At 34.4% G+C, this 15,835-nt stretch overlaps 1 protein-coding gene across 7 annotated transcripts in view; it reads left to right on the top strand.

Moving 5' to 3' along the window:
• Window positions 1-15,835, top strand: part of LOC130673341 (E3 ubiquitin-protein ligase MYCBP2) — a 229,073-nt gene that overhangs the window by 210,331 nt on the left and 2,907 nt on the right. For 3 of the 7 annotated variants that reach the window (XM_057478318.1, XM_057478317.1, XM_057478316.1), the window contains exons 12-21: window positions 634-856; window positions 2,339-2,701; window positions 2,775-2,981; window positions 4,306-4,511; window positions 4,584-4,761; window positions 5,721-6,319; window positions 6,754-6,944; window positions 7,152-7,217; window positions 8,565-8,654; window positions 10,576-15,808. In XM_057478318.1, the coding sequence (XP_057334301.1) occupies window positions 634-856; window positions 2,339-2,701; window positions 2,775-2,981; window positions 4,306-4,511; window positions 4,584-4,761; window positions 5,721-6,319; window positions 6,754-6,944; window positions 7,152-7,217; window positions 8,565-8,654; window positions 10,576-15,808 (7,356 nt within the window). The remainder of the gene's footprint in view (window positions 1-633; window positions 857-2,338; window positions 2,702-2,774; window positions 2,982-4,305; window positions 4,512-4,583; window positions 4,762-5,720; window positions 6,320-6,753; window positions 6,945-7,151; window positions 7,218-8,564; window positions 8,655-10,575; window positions 15,809-15,835) is intronic. The other 4 variants (XM_057478319.1, XM_057478320.1, XM_057478321.1 and 1 more) reach the window with 4 other exon arrangements.

Here is a 15,835-nt window from a genome sequence, read left to right as displayed (position 1 = left end):
AATTTCCAGCATAATTTCTTGTAGGAAGAAAATACAATTAATTTTTTTTCCTCTCAGTGTTAATAATTTTAGTTAATAAAATCACTTGAAAATATTAAATAAATATATATTTTATCCGAGTTTATTATATTGTAGTTCTAAGAATTTTCTCTTAACCGGAAATCGCTGACTAGGCTTGATTGTGCCTTATTAGGAATGCTGGATACGATGAAAACCAAACGATTGTTTGTTACGAAGAGATGATACTTTGCTCTCTTTATATATGTATGTATATATGTACATATATATACTAGTACTAGTACTGGTACAAGTGAAGTGATGAACCCAGTTGCAGTATATGCTGAGAGATCTGCACGAGTACCAATTAGGGGCAGAAACCTGAAGAGAACTTGTTTTTAACCAACTCTTCAATCCTATATATTTTTCTTGCTGATAAGTTATAGACATAAGACACCTGATCTATCTAAGCAATCGGGTCGATGACTCGATAAAAACTAAAAGTCATTACAACTCGTTAATCTTCAATTAATTATCTAATGAAAAACTGTAACGACTGATTGCTAAAGGAATTTTATTCAATAGATATTTATATATATTTATATTTATATCGGGATATTTTTTTTTTCATTGCAGTTGTCACTCAAATGAGCGACTATTCCTCAGGGATTTTGTTGTCTGCTCGGCTGGAACGAGCGGCGGTAGACTTGCACGATGGCTCCAACCTGACAGTTTTGTGGATCCATCGAAATGTGAAGCGATTTATGCCAAGGAAGATATGAAATGTGGTTGGCCTGCAATTGTTACTATTCTCACGAGAGATCAGTATGGAGATGTTGTTCATGTACCTGCTCTAAAGGTAAATATAGCTGTTATTATTATTAACAAATGTTAAAATCAATTTTTTAATTCACTTCAACGGATGAATTTTAAATATTTTATTTGCAATAAAATATTAAACCAATAGAAGCAGGGGGATGTACACAGAAATAAAGGATTTCGGCGCGAAAAATTTTCATTAGTCCTAAGAAATTTTTTTCAGTATGAATTAAAGACGAAAATTTTCTTGAGTCAAGAAAAAATTTTTCCGGGCGCATAAAAATTTCTTACAGCTAAAATTTTTTCTAACCCTGAGAAAATTTTTGTTTTCTTTCGACTGAAAAATTTTTTTTGCGCCTGGAAATATTTTTTTCTGTGTAGTTGAGTAAACTAGAAATTATATAAAAATCTATATGTGTTCTTTATTAATTTTTTTTTTTTAACAAATAGTCACTTATGCCTGTAAAAAATTTTTGGTGTGAAAATCGTCCCCAAGGACAACACGGTGTCCTTGGTGTGAATTGACTAGAATGATAACTATTTTTAAAATACTCAAAATTTCATGTCGAGAATAATTTTACTGATCAATTAAAATTTTTTTAAACAAGGTTCTATAGTCATTTTTTAATTTTTCTGTTGTCGCTTCTGATTATTATTAATTTTATATCCCTATTTTTTCTGCGAGTCACTAATTTTTACTTTTTTATTCCAACTATCTTAAGTATATAATAACTTATAACTTTCACTTGTAAAACACACTTTTAGAGTTTATCTGGAAAAAATACATCCATTAGAATCTAAAAAAAATTTATTCAAATCTACATTAAATATAATAATCATAAAAAATATAGAAATAGCGAACTAATAAAAAAAACAATTTCTCTTGCAATCTGAAAACTTTCCTCTAAAATGGGTGAAAGTTTTTTAAATTCTAAAAAAAGATTTAGTTAGTTGATTGGAAAAATAAATCATAATTAATAGAATGACCCTGGAGTTAACATCAGACAATTAACAATTTTTGGATGTTTTTTTTCAACAAATCATTTGCAAAAAAAAAAAACAACTAAAAATATGCACATGTAGAAAATTAAAAAAACTAAAGGTGCAATTTTTTTGAATATTTATTTTTTTGTACTTTATCGTTTTAAAAAAAATTCAAAAAATGATTAGACGTCCGCTAACTTCAGTATCTCTTAATAAATGTGGAAAGTAGCCGACATCAGACAATTTGTGTTTTTAATTATCAAGTTAATTGACATCAGAAATTTTTTTAAAAAATATACACAAAAAAAATTTTTTAAGTTTTTTCCCGCCAGTATTTACTTCGTTTATTGAAAATGAATAAATTTTTTTAACGACTGCTACTTTCAACCTCATATTAATAGATCAATTTTTTTCTTGATAAATTTTATTGAACGACCGATCCCTAAGTGACCGCTCGGGCAGATCCCAGGGGATCAGTAGCAATTAATTAGTACTGTCCAATAAAAAATCTGATTAAAAGTAATGAAATATATTTTAGATCGAAGTAAAAGCTGTTCCAATAGATAAGAAAGATATAACGGACGCAGATCAGGGTAGAAAAATTCGTCGTATATCTCAACCAGATCCAATGACCTTTGGAGGTCATCCACAGCCGCCCTTAGATATACCTTACGAAGTAACTGTTAATAATAAAATGTGTTTTTACGCAATAACAATAATGAAGGCCTATCAAAACTATTCATTCGAAGAATTGAGATTCATGTCACCTGCGGTGAAACGATCTAGTGAGAGTATGCTAGTCAGACCTAATGGTGATGGCAGTTACAGTGCAACCTGGACACCCTCGTCCGTCGGTTGGTACTCGCTTATGATCACCATTGACGGATACAATATGGAAAATGTAAGGCATCGAAACTAATCAATCATTTTTATTTAAAATTTCGTGATTTATTACTTTTATTATTGATTTATAGAATTATAAAGTAGAAATAAAAGAACCTCCTCAGGGAATGCATCCACCTTCGCAAAATATTGTTAAGAAACCTCAGCATCAGCCAAGTAGACTTAGGAAATTTGTTATGAAAAATAGCGCAGGATTGAGAATAAGAGCACATCCGTCCTTGCAAAGTGAACAAATTGGTATTGTACCTGTCAGCGATACTATTACATTTATAGAAGAGGTACCATATTATTATCAATTTTTTATAACAGTTATATATATATGACATTTATTTCCATTTTTTAAATTTATCGTCCTCACCCTAAATCTTAGACCGTAAAAAGACAATAAATTTCAATAAAACAGGTAACTAGTGACAAAGTATACTGTAAAAAAATTGGAAGTGAATTCCGTGTGATTATGAATTTAAATTAAATCCAAATTCACTCCGCATACAGAGTGAATAGGGAGTGATTTCGAAGTAATCTGGATTTCATTTAAATCCGCATTCACTCTAATTCGGAATTTTAATATTGAAATGTACTCTTTTTAGGAACAAATTTCATTCCGACCCGGAGTTTCAATATTAAAATAAACTTCCCTTCGGAGAGAATTTCACTCCGAGGGGATTAAATAAATAAACAGTCATTAGATCCGCATTCACTCCGGATTTACTTTGCGTTCACTCCGCTAATTTTTTACAGTATAGTCCGCAATAAATAATAATTGTCATTATGAATAGTAATTTCTAAATATAACAGTAAAATGATAAAATTTATAGTGTACATGTTAAAAAGTGCTGGTTAAATTATAAAGATTAGAAGTTTTAAGTGTAAAACTACTGGGAGTGCGAACTGATTGGTCGCCATAGTGGCGTAGGTCAAAGCATTAGAAGGCTTTAATTGCAATTGGAAGGTCTAGTGTTCGAGCCCAGGACTCGACGCTCAACTGAAAGTCACGAGCGGGTAGAAATTGTGTATTACAAAAAAAAATGGTTGACCCTGCGGGAAAAACCAAAAACTTCCCGCTGTTTTCGAGCTCAAGGAGCTGAGTCTAGATTTTCTATAGAATTTTTTAGACGGCGATCCTGATCAAAATTAAGGCGATGGATGCTTGAAGGCCTCGGAGGTATCAGGCGTCTTCTGGAAGAACACTAGCACAACTAGTAATAGAAATTGCTGTTTTAAACTTTAATGTCTAAAATAAACACTTGAATAATCATGTAACTAAAGATCGGAACGTTTTTCGCGAGACGAAAATAAGAAAAAAGAAATGAAAAGTAAAAAATCTACTGGATCTAGATTTCTGACATGTTTCGCACGTCACCCGAAAATGACAGGCCACCCCCAACGACCCCTAAATTCGCCTTTAGACACAAATTTCATCAATTATTTTCATTTTCGTTGCGTGAAAAACGGTCCGATCTTCAGGTACATGAATATGATCGGATGTAATTATTTTTCCTCGAGTTGGATTGAGAAAAATTTAAAAAATAAAGGAAATAATTGTCATAAAAATTGATATAGTCTGATAAAATAATTATTGACTATTTTTAATTAATCTAGATCCATAATGACGATGGAGTCTGGTTAAGATTAAATTCCGAGACCATTAAAAATTACTGTAGCAAAGGATATACCGAGGCCTGGTGTCTCGGCTACAATCAACATTTAGGAAAGACTTTTTTAGTGCCAATAGATGAGCCAAAATCAATTCTAGATCAAGTTCGTAAAGAAATATCTTTAAGGAAACGCTTAGAGTCATCGGAAGAGTAAGAATATTCTCAATAATAACAACAAAAAATAAATATAAGTTAACCTATTGATTTAATTTAATATTCAAGTAAAAGAAAAAATGTCGGCGGAGCAAATGATTGGGGATGGACGGCAATAAACGGGGAGAGAACGATGGTCGTCACAAAAGCTGGCGCTTCGGGACATAATATAAGAAGCAGACCCAGTTTAAAAGCTGCTCCCGTTGGTATGTTAGCCCTGGGAGACTCAGTAAATATCGAGGAATACGTAAGTGATGATTAATTGAATTTTATTCAGGGTGGCCACAAAGAAATGATTTCAAAAGTCTCTGCTATTTCCCGGTTTTCCAGTAAAGTTTTTCACATTTTTCCCTGAATTAGAAATTTTATTCGTATCATTTAGATATTCAAAGTTTTTATTATATTTTCATTTTTAATAATTAAATTTGATAATTAAATCATGCGAGAAACCATAAAAAATGGCAATAAAATAAATTAATATTGCCTACTTTTGATTATTCGATGTTAAAAATGTATAAGTTAAAATATTTAATAAGAAATTTTATGATTTAAATAAATTTAAAATACACTGGTTACAAAAATTAAGGAATATTAAAAAAATTTCAAATTTTTTAGTAATTTTCAACAGTTTGTAACTCGAAGGAAAATGGTCGTACAATAAAAACAAAAAGTCAAACTGTAGCTTCAAGTGTCTAGTTTTCTGATCTGGGTCTTTAAATTTTTTTATTATACGCGGTTTCGGAGCAATTAAAAATCAATCATAATTATCGAAAAAAATTTATTGAAGCTCGAAGACCGTTTTTAAGACGAGCAAAAATTTGGTAAATTTCTTTTTCGATAGTTTTCTTAGGATTACTTCGGAACCGCACATAGTAAAAAAATTTTAAGACCAGATCAGAAAACTAGACCCTTGAAGCTACAATTTGTCTTTTTTGTTTTTGTCGTATGACCATTTTCCTTTGAGTTACAACCTGTTGAAAATCACTTTAAAATTTGAAATTTTTTTAATATCCTTTTATTTTTATAACTAGTGTATAATTGAAAATTTTTTAAATTTTCAACTGTTACAATTTAATTCCCCGATACTTTTCGAAATTCCCTGACATTTCCATGATATTTCCCGGTTTTCCCGGTTCGTGGCCACCCTGTTATTATAATTATTAATTAATGAAATAAATATGATACTGATAAATAATAAATGAAAAGTGGGTGAATGGTGACGGGACTTGGATACGCATTGACGAAGATTCAGCGTCAAAGTACTGCTTCAATCATGGCGAGGCTTGGTCTTTAGCTATTGATAAACACGGAACCACTCATATGAAAGCTAAACACGATAGCGAAAATGAGCCACCGGAAAAACGGACTCCTATTACTGTTGAATCCACAACAAAATCACCAGTTAACAAAGGCTTTGATTTTTCAATTCCTTCCGGTAGTAACGATGGATTTGCATTTTCAACGCCAAATTTTTCAGCCACTATCGCTGGTAACAGCGATTACAGCGAAAGTGTTAATCCATTTGTCTTTAAATCTCGTAGCCAAAGCTCCCCGGGTAATTTTTTTTTTTTTTACTCTTTTACCACAAAAAAATCAATTGAATTAATTGAATTAAAAATTTTTTTTTATTTCTCAGGAAGCGATAAATACAATTTAGATAAGAATGAAATATCGCCAAAGTATACTAAATTACATTCTAAAGAGCGCGTTGCTAAAGAACGTGAACGTGACGGTGGTGGTAAATTTAGCGTATTACAAAAATGGCTAAGAGGCGACGATAAAGCAGACAAAAGAAGCTCTGGCAGGTAAAAATATTTTTTAATATTCACCCTACAGTCACATGAGGTCTAGATCTCAGGCAATTTTAGACTCTGAATTTCGACATTTTAGTCTTGGAATTTTAAACTCAAAATATCTCAATAACTATTAGATTTTTAAAAAAAGTACAAGATGCCTTTTTTGTAGAAAATTTCAAACGCTACAAAAAAGGTCTCCTACAATTTTTGAAAATATTCAATATTTACAAAGATATTTGCAAAAAACCAATCATACTTTTTCTTGTGATAATTTTTAAATTTTTTATGGAAAATTTTTCACTTGATTGTTTAAAATAAAAATATTTTTTGGAAAATTAAAAAAGTTATAGATATTTTTATGCTACAACTTTTCCGTTTTTTACCATAAATTTTTTTTTTATTTAAAAATTAAAATTTACGCCAGAAAATAATAAAAATTTCAGAGATTTTTCTGAATTCGTCGGGGTATCAGTCAAAGAATTAGTCAAAGCGATGGGTGAAAGTCGTGCTAATGGAAACGGTGCAACTCCACCAGAAACACCGCGTCGATTATCACGAAGTTCATCTCCAAAAAATCCTCAAGGTGGGTCTCCAAGATTGCACAGCAGATCGTCTAGTCCAGTTGCTATACCTGGTACGTTAATTTAACTTATTGATTGCTTGTTTATTTATTTATTCATTACATTAATCAATTGACTAAATGATTAATTAATTTCTAATACCATTAAAACTCTATTAAAATATCCATTATTAATAACCTAGTTTTAGATTTATTATTAACGAAAAAAGTGTAGCTTTTTTTATTTAAAAAGATAAGTTTAAATGTTGATCTTATAATTAGCTGGACCCAGTCGTCAGCCTGCTGGTTCTGGCAATTGTCTCATTCCTCCTGTCGCTAATGCTCCAGGTACTTAATTTGCTTTTTGAAAAAAAAACATAAATAATCACAATTACTTATATTTCTTTGTTAAGTTTTTTTTTCGTATGAGACAATTTAAAATATCGTAATTAAAGGTTCGAGTAATTTAACTAGTGGAATTTTTTTTAATGATAAAAAAAATATTTAAAAAATTCGTTCATTATTTACACGTAAACGTTAATACTTAATTAGTAATAATTAAGAAAAATATCAGTTACCTACAATTTTATTACCGATTGATCAATTACTTGGATTTTTACAAAAATGTATTAATGCCTACTGTAGAATTTTATTGTTTTACTCATGTAATGTTCAATTACCTACGAGAATAATTAAGTATTGTTTTTTTCTCTATCATACATGTAGATACATTATAATTATACTTAAAAAAAAATGCCTTTAAGTAGTCGAAAAATAAAATTTATTTTTAAATAATTTTTTGGATAAAAAAAATAAAGATTTCATATAGTAGACAAAATTCCCTATAAAATGAATACCCACAACCATATATTTAAATCTAGTCATTTATTTGTTGACCATCCGCGAATTAACCGCGTGTCCATCGTTAATAACGACTTTATTCAAATGTATCGATGTGGGTACTTGAACAAAAGGAAATTTTGTCACAAATTCAACTGCACTAATTATTTTTTTTAGTTAGTAATAATTAAGAAAAATATCAGTCACCTTCAATTTTATTACCGATTGATCAAATACTTGGATTTTTACAAAAATAATTTTTTTGGATAAAACAAATAAAGTTTTCATATAGAATACAAAATTCCCTGTAAAATGAATACTTACAATCATATATTTAAATCTAGTCATTTATTTGTTGACCATCCGCGAATTAACCGCGAGTCGATCGTTGACAACAACTTTATTCAAATGTATTGATGTGGGTACTTAAATAAGAGGGAATTTTGTCACAAATTCAACAGCACTAACTATTTTTTTTTTTTACTTGCACTCAAAAAAAAAATAGCAATTTTTTTAATAATGAAAATTAAAAATTATCTATTATGTCACTATTAAAAATTGATTTCTTCTTCTTCCATACTGCTGAGTCTCAGTAACTATTCACATCAATCATCAATAAAATTTCATGAATTTCCGTCGCTAATTATACTGTACACAACTTCAGTAGACCAATCAGTAATAAATTTTCTACTAGACAAATAAATTTTTGCAATACTAAGTAATTAATCAGTTGATAACAAAACAGGCAACTGATATCTTTGTTATAATATAGTATTATATATACATCATATAAAACCATGCTTATCACTATTCATGACACTTATCAACACTGAAAATTAATTAACAACTTACTAGGTGGGAGAAGTTTGATTGAAGGGGGAGGGAGTGCTGGTAGCAGTCCCTTGCACTATGGCTCCCCCCGAAGTGTCGGGCTCTCCCCTTTAGGTAAGATCACTTACTAATACACTAAACTAATACTGTATATATACATGTAACATGTACCAAGACCAAACTTAACCCAAAGTTAGGTATATATATATATCATATATCTACATAAACATGACAACATCATCACGGTATTATGTAGAGTGGTTCCTCTTGTTAAATCCAATGTACCAATTGCATTATTTAGACTCCAATAATTACGTTGAACGTTATACCATCATCTATACATATGTATCTATATATATATATACACATATGTATAGATTCCAATGCCCGTATCTGTCTATGTCTCTTTGCATTACATCTGTATCCAACTTCCGTGTAATCCGCATGTTACATTTTTTTTCTTTTTTTTTTTATTGTAAAAAAATAATTCTACAGTCGTATAAAAATATATTTAAATAAATATGACCAAGAGATTCAAAGAGATATTGTCTTTCGATATTTATTCATTTGTATTAAATTTAACAATTTTTTTTGATAGATTTATCAAAGTATTGCACACCTCAAGCGCAAAGCTTTTGGGTTCCGCTCTCACTTAATAATTTTACTTTTTTTATTACTATAGTTTTTTTTTATTATTGTTAAAAACTTTATAATATATATGCATGGTTATCAAAGTATATCATTTTAAGATTATTTTTTGTTTATCGGTTTAAAAGTTAGTTCATTGTATGCTAAGTTGACACATGGGGATTTCATGTCGCGAATTATCGGAATGATTTTATCGGTTCTGTTGTTTAAACAGATTTATAAAGTATTAAGTTTCCTTTATTAATATGATATTAAGTAATATATGATAACCGATTTAAAAGACATCAAATATTAAATGTATATTTAATTTACATAATTTCGTTTGCAGCGGTTTAGATTCGAATAGTAGATAGCAAACTTGGATGATAATTATAAAAGGAATTTTATGTTTTACAAGAAAGGTTTGAAGTTTAAAGAGACCGCTGTCTTCTAAAATGATAAAAAATCGATTCTGTTTTTTACATTTCTTGTAGGAATTTTTTTTTACAAGAATTTATTTTAATTAATGAGCCGTTTCTTTTCCGCCACCGCGGAAACTACTAAATATTTTTATAATTTACATGAAATCTAAACCCTAAGACGTAACTCTGGAGAATATTTTCGTGTCTTCTATTCTCAATATTCCAGTGGTTTAATTTTTTTTCTAATCTTGTAAAACATAAAATATGTCGTGTTATCTCCTACTAAATAAAGAAAATTTTCTTGTCCGCACTAACCGCGAAAGCTACCAAATATTTTTATATAAATCTAATAAATCGATTTTAAAATTTATTTTTTTTTATTTTTATTTTTAAAAAATTTCAAATACAAATATTAATTTCGTCATAAAGAAAAAATTTTTATTGCAAAAAAATTAAATTTGCTACCAATCAAGCGGGCGGACTTAGTGTTAGTATTCATATATTATATATTTATATATTTTTAAAAATTTTTAAAATAATTTTATGCTTGTAAATTTAAATTACCAGCAAAATTGGCGCCAAAATTTTTTTGACACCATGAGGTAATTTCGGTTACGCGAATTTTTTAATAAAAATTATCCTTAGAAATTTGAATTATAAAATTTTTCAAAAATAAATTTACTTCTATTATTTTTTATCGTAATTTTTTTTCAGCAGAAAAAAAAATTAATTCCTGTATAAAAATATTTTTTACTAATTTATTAAATCGTAAAAATTATTTATGAACTAACGTTAAGCCGATAAACAATAAAATAAAATATAATTTTCAAATTATGTCCATTACTTAATATTACGTAGTAAATTATAAATAAATAACTCAGGTAACTTTAATTTTACTTATTATAAATAAATTATAATAATTAAATTAAAAATTAAAAAAATTGTCGAATAAAAAAAAATAAATAAAAATTTTTTATGTTTCAAAGTATCAGGCGGAATGTTGGACAGCGGGACATCCCACCGTCGTGGCTCAACACAAAGTGACACAAGTGCCTTAGTCAGTAGCCTGACACGTGATCCATCAGCATCACCAAGCGGAATAAGTAGTGCGTTAAATACCCGCGATATTTCGCCAAGTCCGAGCTGTAGCTCACTACAAATGCGATCTGAAGACAGTATTGCAAGTCCACCAGATACTCCACGCAAGGATCCAACTCAGCAGGAATTTATTCCTCAAACTCCCCATCATCATCCGCATCCGCATCAACAACACCAACAAAATCCCAATGAGACACCGATTAAAAAAGTGTCTCAAGCTCAAACCCAAACAAGTCCCGAGAATGCAACGATCGCGACGAAAGGACATTTCAGTATCGGCTCATCCGGCGCAAAAGATGACCGTCAATCGCCGAAAGTAACTCGCCGCAGTCATATAAAAATCGTCAAAACCCGAACTAAACGCGCAATATCACCAGCGAATGCTCAACAGTCCTCACCAAGTCCCGGACGTATGTTGAATCTCAACAAAGACAAAGTAAAAGAAGCGATGAGCCCATCAGTGGCCGAATGCTTACGCGCAGTTTTCGCGGCATTTCTCTGGCACGAGGGTATCGTCCACGACGCAATGGCTTGCGCGAGTTTCCTTAAATTCCATCCAGCTTTGCCTAAAAACGGAGCGCTCGTTGTCACCCGGCAGCCAGTAGTTCACGACAAAACTGGTGACAAAAATAAAGATGAGCTGACCAGAGAACAACGCGCTCGTCAACGGCACTCTGTTGAGGTTACAACCGCTGGTAATTATCTCCACATTCAGCCGAGTACTCTCGAGGCCTTGACCCGATCAGCAGCAAATGCGAACGCTAATCGCAATCGTAATAAGAAACAGGACACGACGACAACGACCACCACCACGACGTCATCGACGACAATAAAAGAACAAGTCACTGGCAATAAATTGATGGCTTTGCCTGAGACTCATACTGTTGCTGTTTTACCACCGGCATTAAAAAGTCTTGTGTTTCTTTGGGAAGAACTGAGTAATAATTGTCTCCAAGCTATTGAGGAACAAACTGTTTTCCCGAGTCCTATTTCACACTTTCAGTTACTGAAGACACCAAAAAAATCGAGCGCTGATAAAGACAAGGAAAGAGATAGAGACAGGGATAGGGACAGAGACAGGGACAGGGACAGAGACAGAGATAATAAAGAAAATAAAGATGAAAAAATATCTGGCAGTGGAAATATTCAAAATATGAAAGACAAAGATAAGAAATTAAATAAAAAGAAAAAAGATTTGAATAAAATAATAAGCAAATTCGGTTTATCTGCTGAAGAAAATACGAGCGAATTGGAGACAACTTGCGAATTATGTGGGCAAATGTTTCCACATCCGATAACTTATCATATGAAAACAATGCATCCAGGTTGTGGATGGCATTCTGGTGGTATGGGATACAATAACGTTGGTAATTATTGCTCTGGATGGGCGGGTAATTGTGGGGACAGTGATTTTGGCGGTACATGCTGGTATTTAATTTGTGATGAATGCCGGGATAATTATTTGCAAATACGTAGAAATAAAATGGGTAACAAAAAATTATCAAATGGCAGTTGTTTGTCAGCAACAGCAAGACGTAAAGGAATAAAAACATTTTTATCCCCAATAAATAGTCCAAGTAATAATGACACCCATATTATTATGAAAAACAACGCCATGTTTTTATTGGATTTGTCAAGTGCCGCGGGTGTTTCTATTCCTAAACAACAGCGCAGGCCGTCTCAGACACTGACATCTGTAGCGGAAAATTACAGCCCACCGGAAATAAACGCGGGACCATTCCCACCTACTGGACCATTTCAATGTTTGCAAGCGCTTGGTGTTCATCATTCATCGAGTTCACTCAACGAAGAACGATACTATGAAGAGACACTGCGTCGTCAAAACGGCCATGGGAATTACGAGAGTAATTACAATAATTACAGTTATAATTACGGTACCAATGGCAGACCTTTGTCTGAGTGTCCGATGAGTGACAGCGACAGTGACGGTGGCAAAGGCCGTGGAATTGGCGCCGGAATGTTCCATAGGTCAGTGTCTATGTCAACAGGTGCTCCCTGGGCGCGTAACAGCAACGACGGGCGAGTCGTCATGATGAGAAAACGCAACAACAGCAGCAGCGAAATGAATACTGAAGCCGGGTCGTCATTACTCTGCTATCCGTCAGCGGCGTTACAGAAATTAGTGCCGTCGATGGATCAGTCGGCGATAGTCGCAGTAAATCAGGATGAAATTTCTAGTGTAGATCGCGTTGAAATGCTGACGAGACCAGTGATGTTATTTGTTTTGCAGCAGCACAATCTCCAGCATCTCCAGTTGGCAATGAAGCAGGCGCTGCGTAGAGCTGCGTGTCGTATCTACGCGATGCAGGCATTTAATTGGCTTCTGAGAAGCGTGACCCAGCCTATGGGTCTGCATGATTTGCTGTGGTGGTTTATGGCCTTTTTGACACCAGCAACTCCTGATCCCACGGAAGCTCCTGACGTTGACAATAGAGTGGAACGTAAAGACGACCTTGACATGACGGGGGTCTACGAGCATCCACTTGGTGATTTAGCTATCGCTGGAGAAGCCATCAATCCACTGCCGAGTGTCTTTCATACTTTGCTGCAGACAATTGCCGACTTGATGTTACTGCCCCCGCCTGGGTCACCGCTACAACAAGCAGCTGTCCAGTGCTGGGGTATAAAATTCACTCCAGCTGATCATATGTTTTTACATCGCAGTCACGTGTTCAGTAACATCAGCAAAATTTTATCGCGATCTGAGGAAGAGGAAGACGTCACTATGAGCATGCACGAGAGTCATCAGTCCACGTACTCACAGCAGATAACAACTTCGGTTGAATCCCTTAAAGATTTGACTGCCGGTGTCGAAATAAAGGGCTCAAGTAGACAGGCCATGATCGGACACTTGACTGATAACTCAACCGAAACATTCTGGGAGTCTGGTGACGAGGACAGAAATAAAACTAAAACAATAAGTATTATTTGCAGCGCTCATACATTCCCACGTATGATTTATATTCACATCGACAACTGTCGCGATTTGACACACAAAGTGTCGAGTGTTACATTCCAGTCTGGTGTTAATGTCGACGAGATGATAAAATTAAAAACAGTCGAAATAGAAAGTCGTTCTGCCGGGTGGGTCAGCTGTCCAATAATCGATTCCCGTCATATTATCATTGGATTAGAATTCAAAGGCCCCGATAATTCACTGCGCGTAAGACAGATTCGCGTTCTTGGTGAAATCGAAGGCGAGTCTCTGAAAATTGGAAAGCAACTGAGTACTCTAACAATCCAGCAGCGCAATTGTGAGTCAGAGACACTAAAAGTATTTCGTTTGATAACTTCCCAAGTTTTTGGTAAATTAATTCAGGGCGAATTCCGGCAACCGCAGCAGCTAAATCAGCAAGAAGAACCAAATAATGAATTAGAAGACAGCAATGATTTACGCGAACACATGGTGGGAATTTTATTCAGCCGTAGTAAATTAACGCATCTACAAAAACAAGTTTGCAGTCATATTGTGCAGGCCATCAGAAAAGAAACAATACGATTGCGCGAAGAATGGGAGCAGAGCTTATGCTCACCCACTCCCGTAAACAGCATCTTGAGTGACTCAAGTGATCTTCCTAAAGCTTCCGACACCTACTGCTTCGAGATGCTATCGATGGTATTGGCGCTGAGCGGTAGCGCGGTCGGTAGAAATTATCTTTCTCATCAGTACGGTCTGATAAAAGACATACTGAGTTTGCTGCACACCGGATCTGCGCGCGTCCAGCGTCAAGTGACGTCTCTGCTGCGAAGAATTTTGCCCGAAATAAAACCCGATAATTTAGCCAACGTATTGGGAGTCGAACGACTGCCCCCGTCGGATTTTAGTATCGTGTCGGTAACAAATAGCGGGAATTCCAACGCCTGCAATTTTGATGAACACGCCGCGGGAATACTGGACGTCTTTCTGAGCTGCATTGCCAAGACACTAGCAGTGCAAGTAAAGATAAAAGGAAAAGAAAGTAATGGAAAAGCCTTGCAAACAGTTTCCTTGGGAACGAGCATTCATCCGAAGAGTTACGTCGGGTCTAGATGGTGGCTGCGCGGATGCATGACACGTAAACTTGCAGAGGTTATTATTAAACTGCTTAAAGATATGGCTACGGGTAAACTATCGGACACATGGGCGGCAGTTACGAAAGCTGCTATAGCCGAAAATATATTAAATTTAACGCGATTGGATGAAAAACGACGTGAACCTGGGGAATGTTTACGTACACCCACACTCTGGCTAGCGCTGTCTTCTCTCTGTGTATTAGATTCCGATCACGTCGAACGTCTCTCCTCGGGACAGTGGAATGCAACAATGGACGGACAGCCACCGCCGCCACGTCCCACCTGCAGCAACCACGACGACGAGGAAACTACCGCGATAATTCAGTGTAATGTTTGCGGTAATTTGTGCGCTGACTGTGATCGCGTACTACATTTACATCGACGCACGCGAATGCACATGCGGCAGGTTTGCAAAGAAGAGGAGGAAGCGATTCGTGTTGATCTGCATGAAGGCTGCGGTAGAACAAAACTTTTTTGGATTCTCGCGCTCGCTGACAGCCGAACATTAAAAGCCCTCGTGGAATTCCGGGATGGTACACCGCGTAAACCTGTTGGTACTTCTGGGGTTTGTCGTTTTTGCGGTACCAGTGGAAATTCCGGGTTACTGGCTATTGGTAATGTTTGCTCGGATCATGATTGCCAAGAGCACGCTAAGAATGCTTGTACTAAAATTAATTCCTGCGGTCATATTTGCGGTGGAGTGAGAAATGAAAAAAATTGTTTGACTTGTCTACATGGCTGCCAGGCGACCAGTGATTTAAAACAGGACGCGGATGACATGTGTATGATATGTTTCACTGAGGCTCTGTCCTGTGCGCCGGCTATTCAGCTCCAATGTGGCCACGTTTTTCATCTTCACTGCTGCCGGAATGTGTTGATGAAGAGATGGGTCGGCCCGCGAATAACTTTCGGGTTTTCTTTCTGTCCGATCTGTAAAGTGCCGATTGAACACCCGACATTAGAGGAACACTTGACCAGCATCAAGGAATTGTACACTGATGTCAAGAGAAAGGCACTCATGCGACTGGAGTATGAAGGACTGCACAAGTAAGTGTTCTCTCACTTTTTTTATGA

This window comes from Microplitis mediator, chromosome 8, assembly GCF_029852145.1.
Source record: "Microplitis mediator isolate UGA2020A chromosome 8, iyMicMedi2.1, whole genome shotgun sequence".
In the NCBI taxonomy this organism is placed as follows: domain Eukaryota; kingdom Metazoa; phylum Arthropoda; class Insecta; order Hymenoptera; family Braconidae; genus Microplitis; species Microplitis mediator.
The sequence above is the reverse complement of the archived record's forward strand: the minus strand, read 5'-3'. Positions and strand labels throughout refer to the sequence as shown.